The sequence below is a fragment of the Cryptomeria japonica genome, chromosome 7 (assembly GCF_030272615.1).
Source record: "Cryptomeria japonica chromosome 7, Sugi_1.0, whole genome shotgun sequence".
In the NCBI taxonomy this organism is placed as follows: domain Eukaryota; kingdom Viridiplantae; phylum Streptophyta; class Pinopsida; order Cupressales; family Cupressaceae; genus Cryptomeria; species Cryptomeria japonica.
Window position 1 is genome coordinate 562542171 of NC_081411.1, and position 16537 is coordinate 562558707.

At 35.9% G+C, this 16537-nt stretch overlaps 1 protein-coding gene across 1 annotated transcript in view; it reads left to right on the forward strand.

Annotated features, from left to right (window-relative positions):
• LOC131078435 (E4 SUMO-protein ligase PIAL1) overlaps positions 1-15968 on the forward strand; it is a 208697-nt gene extending 192729 nt beyond the window's left edge. Inside the window, exons 13-16 of the mRNA XM_058016133.2 lie at positions 817-868; positions 967-1083; positions 1197-2210; positions 14153-15968. Of these exons, the coding sequence (XP_057872116.1) occupies positions 817-868; positions 967-1083; positions 1197-2210; positions 14153-15079 (2110 nt within the window). The 3' untranslated portion in view covers positions 15080-15968. The remainder of the gene's footprint in view (positions 1-816; positions 869-966; positions 1084-1196; positions 2211-14152) is intronic.
• Positions 15969-16537: the final 569 nt, after the last annotated feature.

Genomic DNA, 16537 nt, shown 5'->3' on the forward strand with positions numbered 1-16537 from the left:
TCGTCTTATTATTATTCTGCTAATTTTCCTTTTATCTTTTGTTGGGGAGTCTCTTTTTTGGATGATAACAAGAGAAGTATTGTATGATGCCCATCATCGTCATCCAGATCCAAAGCTACATACATAGTTTTGTGTTTTATCTGCTTGATATGCATGGACTTAATAATTTTTTGTTGTCAATTTGGACCTGGCAAACTCTTTTGTTGGATCAAACCTGTAACTTATCCGCTTTCCTTAGCTAATGGTGCAATGCATTTTATTTAAATTTTAAACGTCTCTAGTGAAGTCCTTTGACAAATCAGAGAACGATGTCTAGAGTTGTTAGCATATGATCAGTGGAAGGAAATCTATTGGTGCACAGCCAGAATATATAACATTATAAATTCTAAACTGCCCATGTTGCTAATGGTTCAGATATGAAAAGGAATGATTATTATTTACTTTTTGAATCATACTTTTGTATTCTTTTTATTCTGCAACCTATCTTTTTTTGTTAGAATCTGGGATTATCCTATAGAATAGGCTGCCCTGGCCTTAGAAAAACTGTAGGGCAATCTGTGTAACTTACATAACAAAAAGAAGAATTTGATTCTGAATTGCTTGCTTATGTAATTGTGGTTGGACATGGAATGATAAAATTAGAGAGAGTTACTGATTACTTTCTTGGGATGACTACAATCTTTGCAAAACATATGACCTGTCATGTTATTGTGATTATTTTATTTTCTAGAAGCATTTAGCAGCATCAGCATTTTTTCTTGTGATAGATCCAATGTTGGTGTTTACTTGGCTCTTCTCACTGTTTTGAACTGGCAGCTACCGTCGCATTGTGACTCCAGTAAAGGGTGCAACATGCAGACATCACCAGGTATTTTTATGAGTTAATTGTGTTTGCTTCCCATATGCACAAGTTCTCACTTAGTACATTATCTCAGCTACATTAACTGCCCAGAGTTCACCTTTCAGTGTTTTGACTATGAGAATTTTATGGAAATTAATTCGAGACGACCTTCATGGCGCTGTCCATATTGCAATGGACATATCAGCTGCCCTGATCTGCGCCTTGACCAAAAGATGGTACAGGTAATCTTTCTTGTTTTTTCGTGGTCCTAAAATCAGTACATCCTGATTTTGGTTGCAAAGCATCTGGCTTTTAGTTTTCATGTTCGCATTTCTGTGAATATTCATCACATTAGGTCCTGAAGGAGGTCAGTGAAAATGTTACTGATGTAATGATAAAGGCCGATGGATCATGGAAGGCAATGGCCGATAACATGAAAGATAAGTCACAAGAAAGCAACGAAATAGATGTGGATGATGCTTTGGATTCTGAGGGACAATCAGGCATTTCAAATAGTGTCATTGATTTAACAGCAGAAAGTAGTGAACCCCATGGATTGAATACTATTGGGGGACATTCCACAAGTTTACAGGGTCCTTCAAATGCTTTTAATGCTGGATATAAGTACAGGGATACAAGTGGTGCAGTAGATAGGAAACCTGATTCTGAAACCTTAAGGAGGATTTGCATTAATGATCCATCTCCTAGTGCATTACTGGATAACACTATGCAAACTAGTAACAGATTAAATGCACAAGTGGGACCAGCTCCTCTTGCAAGAGATAGAAATCAGGTTTCTGTTTCTATTGGAAGCAACGTTATATCCATGCCAGGCCAGGACCATTTGCGTCCTGGGGTTGCATCTGATAACTCATTTGCCCCTGTATATACTGATGCAGTCAGTTCTCCACTCAGTCGAGGACTTGTAGAGGCTCGGAATTTGGCTCAAGCTGTAAATCCTTTGCAAAGTTTGCCATCAACTAGATACTTTGTTCCTACTGAAAATCGAGATTTACATTTGGCGCATTCTATTCATGGAACTTCCAATACTGCTGGTGAAGTTGAGAGACACTCAAGTAGATTTGTAACAAGGGCACCAATTGCAATTCAAGCTTTGCCAGCACAGACTCAGGTTGCAAATACAAGGCCAAGGAACAATGTGCTCCGTTCAAATTCCTCTATACAGCTTGGTGGTTCTTCAAATATGAGTCAGCAAACTGCTCCACTGGCATCATCAAATACTAGCCTTGAGACGGCAATGTATGCTGAGCTTGAAATGCAACAATTGCTTTCAAGGCAAAGCCAAAATCCGCAGCCCATTGTAGATCATCCAGCATCCTTGCCAATGCATTTTCAGCCACATTCACAGGCATGCTTTTTTCATTTTTTCTCGTTGGTTAAGAATTCATACATTCATTTGTTCACATATAATGCATGCTACTAACAACTGCTATTTATTCTTTGGATTTCTTTGAGTTGAAGCTGCTAGCACACTGATGTCTTAATAACTGTTACACAGTCTGACAGCCACTGGGGAAGTTTTTAGGGCAAATAATAAAAATGATCAACTTTTTTCACCAGAGCTTGTGTGTTATTATGAAGAATTATTGAGTCTTTTAAGAAGGCTTTCCATATTCTGATATTATAGGTAGAGATTTAACATCAGGGTTGCTACATACCTAAATGAAGTTCTTGCTTTGGCCCTAGGTGTATGTTTTGTATGTGTTGTGATGAAGTACAAATGCTAGAAATGAAAATTAGCACAAAGATTAAGAGCATACACAAAAGAAGGAAAATACAAAAGAAGGAAAACTGAAATAAGGTGGACACCAATAGTATAAATCATAGTTGGAAAACTCAGGATAATTGGCGAGTTAAGCTGAAGCTCACACAGCATCTGAGCTTGGTGGGAAGAAAGGTGATTGTGATAATAAAAGCCAATGGAGCCTGTTAGTGAAAGTGTTTTTTATATATTTTTCCTTTCAAAATTTACTTTGTTGTGGGTTGGGTATCAGAATCTCAATGCACCTTTGCATTGTGCATAGGAGGCAAAGTCTGCCTTTCTTGATCAAACACACTAGTATGTTCAATTTGGATAACCTAATGTTAGTTGTTTAACAAAAATAATATATCAAGGAATTGGGATCTTCATGTAGCCTTGCCTTGTTCAATGTGTAAAAATATCCAATTTTTCTGAGCCACAACACAAACACTTTAAATTGTAAAATTAATTAGACTTTGGGAGGTTGTGTAAAATCTTGCATGGTGCACAAGAAGCATGAAAGTCCAATAAGTCCAACCATTTTTTATCGTAGAACTTTCATCATTGAAGAATTCATCAGAGTTTAAAGATGGCTGTATTCATATGATGATGCTAATTCGTACTCTATTTGCATTCAAATCTACTAGAAAACCTTTCCCCAGTGTTCTACAAACTTGTTTGATACATTATGTAATTGTTTTTGCATAAAAAATATTTTTTGAAAGAAATTTAAGTATTTTTAAATTGCCAAGTTGGAAATTTTTCATCTGCAAAGTCCAAGTATGTGAACTATGGTTTAACTAGCTCTTGATATGTGAAACCTCGATGGCCACATTTTGAAATTGATGATGACCAAGCAACTGGTATTGCAATTTAGGAACATATTGTTTTCAATAAATATTTATTTTTTCGACTCGTTAGGTAAATCATTATTTTCAACCACTCTTGGATTATCTTTCAGGATTTCATAAAGTCTTAATATATGATGAGAAGCTTTTGGGCTGCTTTGTAGGAATTCAGCAACTTTGGAATTTTGATTTGCAGTATTGTTGATCCCTTGTTACTTCTTGCAAATCTTAACCCTTCTAAATTTATTTTTTGTTAATTCTAGTCCTTAATGACATGCCTTGGATTTCTGGCCCTCCACAATGAGCTGCCTGAAATGTTGATCAAAATCTTCTTCTAGGCAAATTTTCTTTAGATGCTCTGTTTTTAATGATATAGACTGTGCGAGCAACCACATAATCTAGAATATATTTAACTCAATATTATTTTCTTGTCAATCAAACAGATTTTTATTCTTTTATAAGGGATGGAATGAAAAACCATTGTTGAGAAGATCATAATAACAATATTTTGTACCAATACTTATTTTCCAACAAACATTTTTTGTATGCCGAATCTTGAGGAGCTAAATAGACACGTACTGCCGAACATATACCTGACTAATTATTCTAAATGTTTGAAGCTAGCTATAACAGCTCATGCTAGTCACTATATTGCTAAGTTACCGGTTCGGGTTTGGGAGTGGGTTTGATGACACAAACCCGGTTTGTGGGTTCGGGAATTTTTTTTTGCCATTTGGGTTCGTGGGTTGGGTTCGTCCGTAAATATATATATATATCTAAGTTACCGGTTCGGGTTCGAAGAACCCGGTACGCCGGTATGGCAAAATATTGAAAAGGGGTTTGGGTTCGTTAGTACAAAAATATGTAAATTATATATATATATATATTGATATTTGTGAAGCCTATAAGCATGAATTAAAATTTGCATGTCACATAGCATCATATAAACAACAAAACAAACATAAGCTTTTAATCATAGCATCATGATGATACCATAATAGCATCATATACATCAAGTTTAATATCAAAATGACAAAATATTCAATTATCATTGTTTCAACTTTCAACAATATAAAGTTTAATCATCAAATGGATCATCTAATTCATCCTCCTCCTCCTCCTCATTGACATTGACATTAGATGAGCCAATGCCACTTGCACTTGCACTATAAGTTGGCTCAATTTCCGAGTCATCAAGTGTCAATGCAAGAAGCTGAGAAGCAGGAGCATCCAAATTAGTATGCTCTGGCTCTATATCCCACATCTTCGTTTCCCCTTGTGTGTAGTCACCTTGTTTGTGTGAAAGAAGACGTAGGTTGGAATAAACATATACTAAATTCTCCGCTCTTTTTGATAGCAGCCTATTGCGCTTTACTGAGTGGATGAAAGAGTATGTGTTCCAATTTCTTTCTGAAGCAGATGAACTAGCAACCTATGAAGACAAAGTAAACAATTAAAGTTATACATTAATAAAAATAAAATTACGAGCAACCTGTGAAGACAAAGTAAACCATAAATAAACTAAAACTTGTAAATTAAAAATTTTAATTAATTAAACTTGTGATAAAACTTTTATAGCGAGGGATTGTAGGTGTTGGAAGCATGTGCCATGGAAGTACCACCAGCTATGAGCATCCTTCTTGGATCTATGACGAAGTGCATCAACACTTAGACCATTCCCATTTGCGAATTCTATGAACTCATTTGTAACAACATATCTCAAATCATCATCGGGATATAGTCTAAGAAATGCTGCCTTGTACCCATCAGATACTTCTAGATCTCTCCATGGTGGAATCCTTCCTGGTTTATCAAGAAACTGATTGCTATAGTACTTAGGTGTCAAGGCATAGGCAAGAAGATGCAAAGGAGTGGTCATCTTATTCCACCTTTCTACAATAATTACTTCCAGTTCTTTGAAGAATTTCTCCTGGGGGTCATTCTCTTTTTCATTTATAGTGACCTTTATTTTTTCAAGCATTGAGTCAATGCCATCATAAATCTCACCTATGCAAGGCCTATCCATGTCTGTATAGCGAATCATGCTCATGATGGGCTCAGTGATACTTAGGAGATATGTAACAAGATCCCACCATTTCTCATTCAATATTCTATCCCTAATTTTTTCTGCCCTCTCAGTGCAACTCTGCTTCCATACAGTCCAATTGGTGCTGATCACCATATTGCATAGTGCCACTCTAACTTTCACAAGTCGTCTTAAGACGATTGTGTTTGATGCAAAACGGGTCTCAGCAACCTATAACACAAATTATTGAATTAATGCCAAATGATTAAAAAATAAAGCCAAAATTTAAAGAAGAATACACAATATAGCTTACACAATGATATTATGAACATTGAAAATTTTAAAAAATCAGAAAATGTAAAATTAAATTACTATTTCACTTACCTTCAATAGCTCCAAATTCGAATAGGTTCTAAAAATCCTTTGAGACATGTGGTGGTTTGTGATGAACATCTGGATGTCCTCAGCCTCTGCATACACATCTCTGATCCATTTTATTTTTTGCCCAATCCTTTTGTAGCATAAGATTGAGTGAATGTACTGCACAAGGTGTCCAAAAGATGTGATCATAGCGTTGCTCAACCAACAAACCAGCAGCTCTACAATTTTTTGCATTGTCCGTTATGACTTGGACAACATTGCGGGGTCCCACAAACTCAATGGCAGAGATGAGAATTTCTGCAATAAATTGGCCATCTTTTATTTGGCCCTCACAATCCACAGCTTTCAAAAACATTGCCCCTTTAGGAGACACCGCTATGACATTGATCAAGGGACGGGTTTTAGCATCTTTCCACCCATCTAAAACAATTGTTACACCTGTCTCAACCCATGAATCCCTTATGGGTTTCAATGCATCTTCAACCCTCTTCACCTCTTTCTCCAATAATGTTCCATGTACCTTCTCATAACCGGGGCCCTTATACCCTCTTGGAGCCTCATTAACACTTTTTATCATTTGCTTCCAATATGGGGAGCGAACAACATTGAAAGACAACCCATTTGCATAAATGCACCTTACTATATCTTCGTCAGCATTGTCTCTACTCTCATTTTGGAATGCGGTTTCTAAAGGCCCCTTTGTTCTTTTATGTGTCAAGGGTGGTTCACTTTGAGGTTCATTTGTGGCAAAGAAGGGGTGATCTTCTCCTACAATACTGGGATTAGAAGGGCTTTGCATTCCATTTGTTTTCTTTGATGCGGTTTAGTTCAATCTACGGGCTTCTCTCTCTTCTGCCGCCTCATGCTCCCTAATATATTTCATCATTGTCTCATCTGGTATAGGTTTACCATCTTTTCCAGGGCATTTTTTGATGCCTCTTCTTTTTATTCCACACAAATGGCCTACCACTCGATAATATGAACTATTATGTTCAATATCACATCCATGGCATCTCCAACGGAATCCCCCACCTCTCGGAAGTCGTATTATAATGTCAACATATTTCCATAAGGGAGAATTTGGATCATTTCTTTGTTTTGCAATTATTTGTTCATTGCCAATCGAGGAAGATGTAGATGCCGTTCTAGTTCCTATGGCAAGAAATAATATAAACATATTCAAAAACAAAAATTAAATAATGAAAAAAAATTCAAGTTTCATGTTTGACAATTTGTGAAACAAAAATAGTTGGAAAAAAATGTTAAAAAACCTACCTCTTGCAGCCAATGGAAGCTTGAAAATGTATGGAAATGATGCTGCAACACTTGTTGAAGCTTCAAAAATCAGTCTTCAACTCCTCTTTGATCTTGGAAGCCAAATTTTGTTCACCCTTTCTTCAACCTGCTCTCATAAAACTTTTGTTTGCAACACAAATGAGGTGAAATGAGTGAATATAATGTTTTAGAAGTCACTTTTAGGGTATAAGTTTCACATTTTAGAAGGCGGAAGTCAAAAAAAAAAAAAACTTGGCCTATTTTTTGCCTTTATGAGCTGCCCAGTCACTCGGGTTTGATTGGGTTCGACCAAGGGCGAACCACTTTTGGGTTTTTCGAACCCAATTCGAACCGGACCCAAACCATGGACCCGGTTGAACCAGGACCCATACCAGGGGGGCCCAAGCACGAACCCGGTAACCTATATATATATGCAAAAATTTAAAGAAATATACAAAATTACAAATCTAAATACATTTAATAATATGCTACTTCATCGTTGATCAATGCTGAATGCCATTTCAATTGATAGTTTAGAATTTCAATAATATCATATTATGTCATATACTCGTTTGCCATATAATATCTATCAATGTATCATAGATTCATATATGTTCAGGTTCACGATTCAAATGAAAATTATTACAATTGCAAAATTGACAATCAAAAATAATAATTGTCTTCTATCTTTAATGTTCATAAATCATCAAAAGGATCTAGATCAAGATCATCATCATTTGCTCCAAGTTCAAATTCAATATCATTTGAACCCAAACAAGTGCCACTCTCACTAGCTCCAGCAGTTGTAGGTATGTCAAGTGACTCTTAACCATATCATCAATAGTTGCATCCAAGTTGGTACACTCAGGGGTTACATCCCTAAGCTTCATTGCCCCTTGCTTGTATTGTTGTCCCTTATGTGTTAGAAGACCCAAATTGGAATGAATATAAACCAAGTCTTTTGCTCTTTTTGAAGCCAACAGGTTACGCTTCACTGAGTGGATAAAGGAGCATGTACTCCAATTCCGTTCAGCAGTAGAAGAACTTGCAACCTGTTGAAATTGGATAGAAAACTAACAAAACTTAAAATTAAAAAAATGCAAAATAAATTAAAGAATATTAAAAACTTAAAAGCGAAAGTCTACAATACAAATGTTAATATTTAAAAGTAAAAAAACTTACTTGTGATAGTATCATGATTTCAAGAGGTTGGAGAAACATAAAATCTTGACCATGGAGGTACCATCGTGTAATGCCATCCATTTTGGATTGGTCATTAATGGCACAAGGACTATGACTTCTTCCTGAGATAAACAAACTAAACTCTTTCTTAACACTGTCCACCACAGGACCACTATTGAGTCTAGCAAATGCTCGCTTGTACCCAATAGCAACTTCAGGATCTCTATATGGTTTAGTTCTCCTTGGCAAAGGAAGTACTTCATTGCTATGGTACATGGGTGATAAAGCATGTGCAAGGAGGTGTAATGGCGTAGTCATCTCGTTCCACCAATGATTTATGGTTTGTTCCACCTTTTTGAAAAATGATTCTTGGGGGTCCTCGTCTCTTTTTGCTATTATGACTTTGATTTTTTCAATCACGGTGTCCATGCCATCATAGACTTCCCCCAAACATGCTGCATCTGTATCAACTAAGTCACAAAATACGGCAAATTTCAATGATGGAATTCGAATTTTTTTGAATTTCAAATTTTTATAAAATATGCGTTCAAATTTGGCCATAAATTTGTATGGCCAGAACGTCGCTTTAATTTTTTTTTTATTAAAGCAAAAAATTAAAGAGCAATTTTTTAAGGGTTTTTGAAAAGCGTTTAGGGTTTCCATTGATTTTCGGCAGAATTTCTTTATAAACCACTGCTCTCCGCCTCTCTAAACACAACGTAGATTCTTTAGGGTTCTTGAAGTTGGAGTGCGTGAAGAGGCTGCGGAGTGCTTGAAGAGGCTGAGTTAAACTGCTGCAAGGGCTTCTCTCTATTCTCCGGTGGCTGTGTGATGTCCCCATCTAAACAATCAAAACATGATGATGCCTCTCTAAAATAAAATTTAATAATAAATAATGATACAATTAAAATATATATATATCCAAATAAATGAATAAAATAAACTAAATAAAATCTTAATGATAATAATAAACAAGATTTAATATATAATTTATATTTATTAAATATTAATTTCATATTTATCAAATAATAATATAAAGCTTACAATATTATATTACTGACAAAATAACAAAGTAATTAGAAAACAAATATAATAATAAATGAGTTTTTCTGTTCAATAATAACAATATGTAATAGAATCATCCTAAACAATAAATAAAGTTAATTATTAAATTAAAGATACTACTGGTGTCAGAGATTGCCCCCTCACAATAGACCAATCTGTATAATTCTTGGAGTGAAACAATTAAGGGAGTAATGACCGTTAGCATCAACTAAGGATTAATATCCTTAAATACATCGCCAATCAAACATATTTAACTGATATTATTATGACTTATAAACAAACCGTATAAATCATTATTATAATATTCACCTGTCGAATCAGTTGTAAGCAATTATAATGAGATTGGCTAAGGCAAGATTAAATATCGATGACTAGATAATTTATCAATGATCATGATTAAGGTAATACGATATCAACTGGAGATCAGCAGTCGCTGATTAGAGACTAATCTCATTTAAAAGACCCATCAATCATTAGTTTATAGATTATTAATGAAAGGAGGAAGGAAGGCGATCACCATGAAACATGAGGCACATCTTATTCACGTGACTTCTCACTCATAGCGCATGATATAAGAGGGAGGAATGGGTGTAGTATTCTGGAGGGGATTAAGAATAATATGGGGGGAAATATTTGAACACTACATCTTCGTGCAAGAAGATCTCAGACGAAGGACATATAATCTGTTCTGCTGTTCATCTGTATCGTCAGGGATATTGACGTGATTATTAAGTTATGCAAAGCAATAATCTTTCCAAGCTAGCGTCTATTTCTGGAGATTTTCCCTGAAAAGAATCACAAATATTATAATTACAGAAACACTACAAATTGACATCAGTTACCATATACTTGAATATAAGGAGTATCAATTATTTTCCTCAAGGAAAATCAGTCATTATGTGATGCTATAAATCATTACTCTGTGATAAAGTAATTCTTACCTGAGGCATTAGTTGATTTATTGAGAGGGTAAAAATATGGTTTTAGTTCAATTATTTGTATCCGTTCTTTTGGACCTGCTCAAGGCGAGCATCTGCCTTTGGCATTTCGGTTGCAAGATTACATTGCAGATCAGAAACAGCAAGGAGAGTTCTCACAGGGACATAAGGATCGAAATCAGACACAGTGAATAGGCTGAGGCATATCTATTCATCCACCCAACACATGATAAAGAGAGACCACTCAGACAATAGCAATCAAATCATTAAAGAATCAAAGGCACATTTTGTATCAACCTCAAAAGGGAGTAAACAAGACATAGTTATATGTCTACCCATCAATAAGGGACATTACAAGGTGAGGAGAAGATCATTTGCAAAGTTATGAGGAGAACGCAAGAAGTTCTACAGCAGACTTGCAAGGAGATTGTAATCAGTTTTGGGGGAGATTTATGACCAGCATAAGTTCCATTATAAAATCAAACAAAACAATCAAGATAAGTTCTATCTTTTCAATTGTTCCTAGTATTTCAAGTTAAATATTGTAATGAAGTGTCTTTGGATTTGATAAAATTATATGTTACAATTCTCACCTTAAATTGAGGGTTGTTATCCCAGGTCTAAATTAATGGAAACCCCATGTGGGGACATTACAGGCTGCTGGGTCACCGTCGCTGCCAGGTTTAGGTTGAGTATTACATATATTTAAAACAAACAAAATTATATTTAAAAATAATTTTGATATAAGGCAAATTTTAAACTATTACATATATTTAAAAATAAACAAAATTATATAAGACGAATTTTATCCGAATTTTTTTTTCGAATTTTTTCCTTGTCGAATTTCATCCGAATTTCGTGGCTGTCGAATTCGAATTCAAATTCGAACCTTGTGACTTAGTGAATCAGTATACCTGAGCATACTCATGATAGGCTCGGTGAAATTCAATGCATATTCCACATTATCCCACCAATTGAGATTCAAGATCAAATCCCTAACCTTTTGGGCCCTCACTGAATTTGATTGCTTCCAAATACTCCATTGGTTACTAATAACCATGGCACTCAATGCCTCTTTCACCTTCAAAAGACGTCTCAACATTATTGTATGTGATGCAAATCGGGTCTCAACAACCAAGGTTCATGTAAAAAAATGTCAATAACACATTTAAAAAAATATAAAATAAAATTAAACATGGCATAAATAAAATTAAATAGATAAATTAAATTTACCTTCAGCAATTCCAACCTTGAGAAGGTCCTAAAAATGGCTTGTGGCACATGGTGGTTTGTCACAAACATTTGGATCTCCTCACCCTCTTGGTAGATATCCTTCACCCACTATTTGAGCGCCAATTGCTTGCATCACCAAGTTGAGGGAGTGTATGATGCATGGTATCCAAAAAATGTGTGAATATCTTTGTTCAACCAAAGCACCTGCAGCCCTACAAAACTTTGCATTGTTTGTGATGACTTGGACAACATTTTCATGTCCCACCATATCTATGCAATCAAAGAGGATTCTGGAAATCAATTCTGCATCTTTGGGCTGCCCCTCACAATCAACTGCCCTCAAAAACATTGCCCCTTTGGGGGAGGCTGCAATAACATTTATCAATGGACAGTTTTTGCCATCCTTCCATCCATCAAAAACAATAGAAACACCTAATTCACCCCAAGAATCTCTAATCGGTTACAATGATTGGTCTACAAGATTCTTTTGCCAATAAGGTGGTACACACCTTTTCATACCCAAGACTTGTGAAACCAATAGGTGCATTATTGATTGCCGTCACCATCTCCTGCCAATATGGTGATCTTACCAAGTTGAAAGGAAGACCATTGGCATAGAGGCAACGTGCAATTTTTTGCTCTGCAATATCTCTTGATTCCATTTTGAATGCTTTCTCCAATGGGCCTCTTTTGGTAGAAACAAGGGAATTTTCTACTTCAACTTCATTTTGCATAGTGGCTATATCCAAGAAAGGGTGATGGGGGGCCTTTTTTGGTAGTGTATGATCATCAAGTAAAGTTATTGGTGTTTTGTTTGCAGATGGATGAGCTCTTAGTTTTTCTCTTGCTATAACTTGATCAACTTCTTGTTCTCTAATGAATGTTGCTATTTGTGTTGTAGACAACCCTTTCTCATCTGGCCCTACACACATTTTAATCCCTTTCCCAGCAGGACCACAAAAGTGAAGTCCATTCATATCCCCCACCTCCTGGAAGTTGTTGATGCATTGTAGTATAATTCCATAAAGGAGATCCTCTATCAATTTTAAATTTTTGGTTGAGTCTTGTAACCCCCACCCACTGAACTCGAACTTGTTGCCATTTTGTATTTTTGCTATTATAAGAAATTAAACATTTAAAAATTAGAAAAAAAATAAATAAAAAAATACAATATTATACAATGTAAAAGCTAATGCAAGTATGAAAAAACATTATAAAAAATAATAGAACTTGTTTATTTTTTTCTATAAAAATAATGAAAAAATAATGAAAAAATTCTTTAAAAATTTGAAGAAAATCATTAAAAGATCAAAGAATAGGGATAAATGCTTACCTTAAGTGCTTGAATCTCCTTTGTGCAAGCTCTCCACCGTTGTCAAGCACTCCACGAACAATTTCCTTCGAAAATAATCACTTGCCCTTCAAAATGCCAAAATGAAACCAAGAGAGAATAGATGAGCAAATGAAGTTGTTTTGGGTCTCAAATATATTTAGCAAGGGGCCGATTAGGATCTTTTGGTCAAAAAAGGCAAAAAAAATTAATTTTTTAATACCTTAAGTCACTTTATGGTGACTTGACCTAGCCCCGCGCCTAGGTTCGCCCAGGTCCGCGCTTGGGTTTGCCCAGGTCTGGCTAGGGTTCACCCTAGGGACCCTGGATTCGCACAGTGAACCCTAGCTGGAACCAAGGTGAACCCATCGTGGATCCAGACCCGTGTGGATCCGGTCCATGTCGGGAGGCCAATATTGACGAACCTGGCAACTTAGCTATATTGTATTAAATCTACCAAAACTTGAATTGTTTCATACATTTTCTTGTTTTTTTAATTTTTTGCACGCCAAATCGTGAGGACCTAAATAGACATGTACTGCCGAACATATATCTAATTATTCCAGATGTTTGAAGCTAGCTGTCACACCTCATGCTAGTCACTATATTGTTTTAAATCTACCAAAACTTGAATTTTCATACATTTTCTTTGTTGATTTTAGTTTAGGTCTTAGTTTGGGTTTGTTGCATTTGTGGGTCGAGCTTCATCAATTTACCATGCTTAAAATGTTTCAATAGTTTTGTTTGGAACTACAAGATGTTATTGATTTAGCTTTAGTCATATGGAATATCTCGTGGTATGATATGGAACTGCAAACAAGTCAGTCTAATTAGTATGGCACTGCTAAAAATTGTTTCTTGTTTATCATTTAATTTTCAATTGGGGAATAGATCTAATTTTATCTCTTGGTGTGCACAGTGGAAGCAATTTATGCAGCCTTCAACCTGGCCACATCAGCAGAGCAGTTTGTCAGTATAGTTTTAGAAATGAATTTGCAGCGCTGATGCAAGCCATTTTTGAAGGCTGGATAAGTTTTGGGGAGAAGTCAATTTTCTTTACTGACCATGATGTTGATTTGGATCCTTGAGTGGATAATTTAGTAATATACTAGTTTTGGAACCTTGGATTTGAATTATGCACTGCTACAAATACATGCCCTATTATTTTCTTCAAATAAGATAAACTATTTTTCTTTTTATAAATGTTTTATGCATCCGAGAAAATAATATTGGCATCTCTTTTTATGCTTTTTAAAAAATCTTTTCTGCAGAATCGGGACAATCAAGATCGTCAGCATCGTGTGATTCAGAGTTTTCCACCAGATATTCTCCAGATACCTACACAAAGTGGTGGAAGGAATAATATAGATCTGCAGCACGCATCTACTTCACGAAACTCTGTTCAGTTTACCCAAGAACAACAAAATCAACAATTGATTAATCAATTCTATAGACAACAACAAAGGGTGCCTTCTCTAATTCAGCAAGTTGGGCAATCGGGATATAGACAATCACCCACTGTTTCTAACGTTTCTGGTTTGGCACCATCACCTGTGATGAATCAGCATTCTCACACAGCCCAAAGAACTATGCCTAATCAAAGACCACATTCAGTGCAATTTTCTAGGGCCCTTTCATCTACAAATTCAACCTTTCAAAGGAACAGCGCTTCAGTTCCACAGAACATTGACCATTCCAGAATTACAGGGGGAGACCAAAGATGGAATTCATCAACAACAGCACCTGTTATATCATGTGCAGAAGGAATTCAAGAAACATCACTCGAACAAACATGGAGGCCTACTGGAAGGATGAGGGGGAGTATTGCTGGTGCTGGCCGTATTGTAAACAGTGGTGCACCACCTTATTTAAATCAGCATAGCACATCGTCTCATGCGAGGGGATTAGTTGGTTCTACACAATCTGCTGGGCATGCAAACTTGTTAGGCGCTACACATACTAATATGATGCAAAGACCTCCGTTAAATACATGGAGTGGGGATGTACATAATCCTGGTTCACTATGGAACCCCAACAATGGGACACATCTTAGATCTGCAGGAGGTAACATGGCCACACAAGTGCAGGGCTCTGATCCAAACAGTCTGAACTCAGTGGGAAACTCTGAGTTGGAGTGGTTAGGAATGATATCAGATCTTCAAATGCCACCAAATGATGCCTCACAGATGCAGGGTTGAGTAGACAGCTACTGTACAGTACTGATGACATCCAGAGTGTGATTTTTTCAGTTTCAAATCAACTGACAACAGAATTTTTTTTTGAGCCCTTGCTTGTAAAGTTATTTACGAGGATGTTGTCAATCTTTGATGGAAGTTTGATGAATGAAACCGCCTGATTATTTTGTTAGTGCACGCCTATTTCTTTTAACTGAGGAAATATGGACTTACTGGAGAAAAAAGTTTGTAAATATGATGACATTACTAATCAGCATATAGGGGGTTGTCATGTAGTTTGTATTTACTATTTTATGTTTAGGATAAACCATAATTTCTTGGTATTTTCTCTAAATGAATGTATGCTGAGTTTCGAGAGGCAGTACATAGTGTTTCTTTGCAAGGACATAAAGAAAATGAACGATGAATCAAATGCTGCTCTTTTCTTTGTGGAGTCTTTTGTGGTCTTTTGAACGTACTATGTGAGGAAAATTGGTTCATCTTCCAGTGAGAAGTATTCTATTGAAGATGAAGCAGCAGGATGGAATTTCTAATGCTAAGATTTAAAGAACTACCATTTAAACCATTGCAGAGGGTTGCCCAAATAAGGGCTACCAGTGTTTCATATCCTCCTATGTTATTGAAAATGGTAATATCCAAAAAAATGAAGATGTATATGCTATATATGGGTTAGCTGAGGACAAATTCTATGTATTCCGGAGCTTGCCAGTATTGACACAGCTCTTTTATTTTGTCCTCTCACTTGATCACAAGCTACTATTCTGCTTGGTATTTTTCCTATCAGCAACATGAATAACCGGCATTTGACTCTTGACTAGTTATAGTTGCTTAGCATCAATAGTCTTGTTTTGATATTTGATGGTGTCTTCAACTACATTCCACTTTGAATGAATTTAATGTCATCTAGTTTGTGAGGTTTTTTAATGTATGTGATAAATTGCAATTGAAGGCCAACGAACATGCATGGATATGACACTCACACATGAATAGTCTCCTGTAATCTGATGCTAAGTCGTTTCTTTGGAAACAAATTTGTTTAATATGTCGCATGAGCTTGTATATGTTGGATTTGGTTATTTGATAGATGTTTGAATGTGTGAAGTCCAACTTTCATCTTCCCTGTTTTTTGGACTCTTCTGCTTCAGCTTCTTCATCTCCTTTTGGATGTGAAGAGTCTTTAGGATCCTTCATTTTCCCTTTTACGAGTCTATAAAATTAGTATCAATAAGAGATACTAGGCTATGCTGTACAGTGTTCATGTATTGCTGCAATTAATAAAACAGTGAAACTCTGCTTTCCTCGTGGATGTAGCATCGTTAAACTACGTAAGTTTCTTTTATTTGCTATTTTTGGTGATGTATATAATTAATCTGCTTTTCTAACAATTGGTATAAGAGCTGAAGAGAATTGGGAAAACTGCTTGCAAATATGAAGAAATGGAGGAAATAGACAAAATGGAGA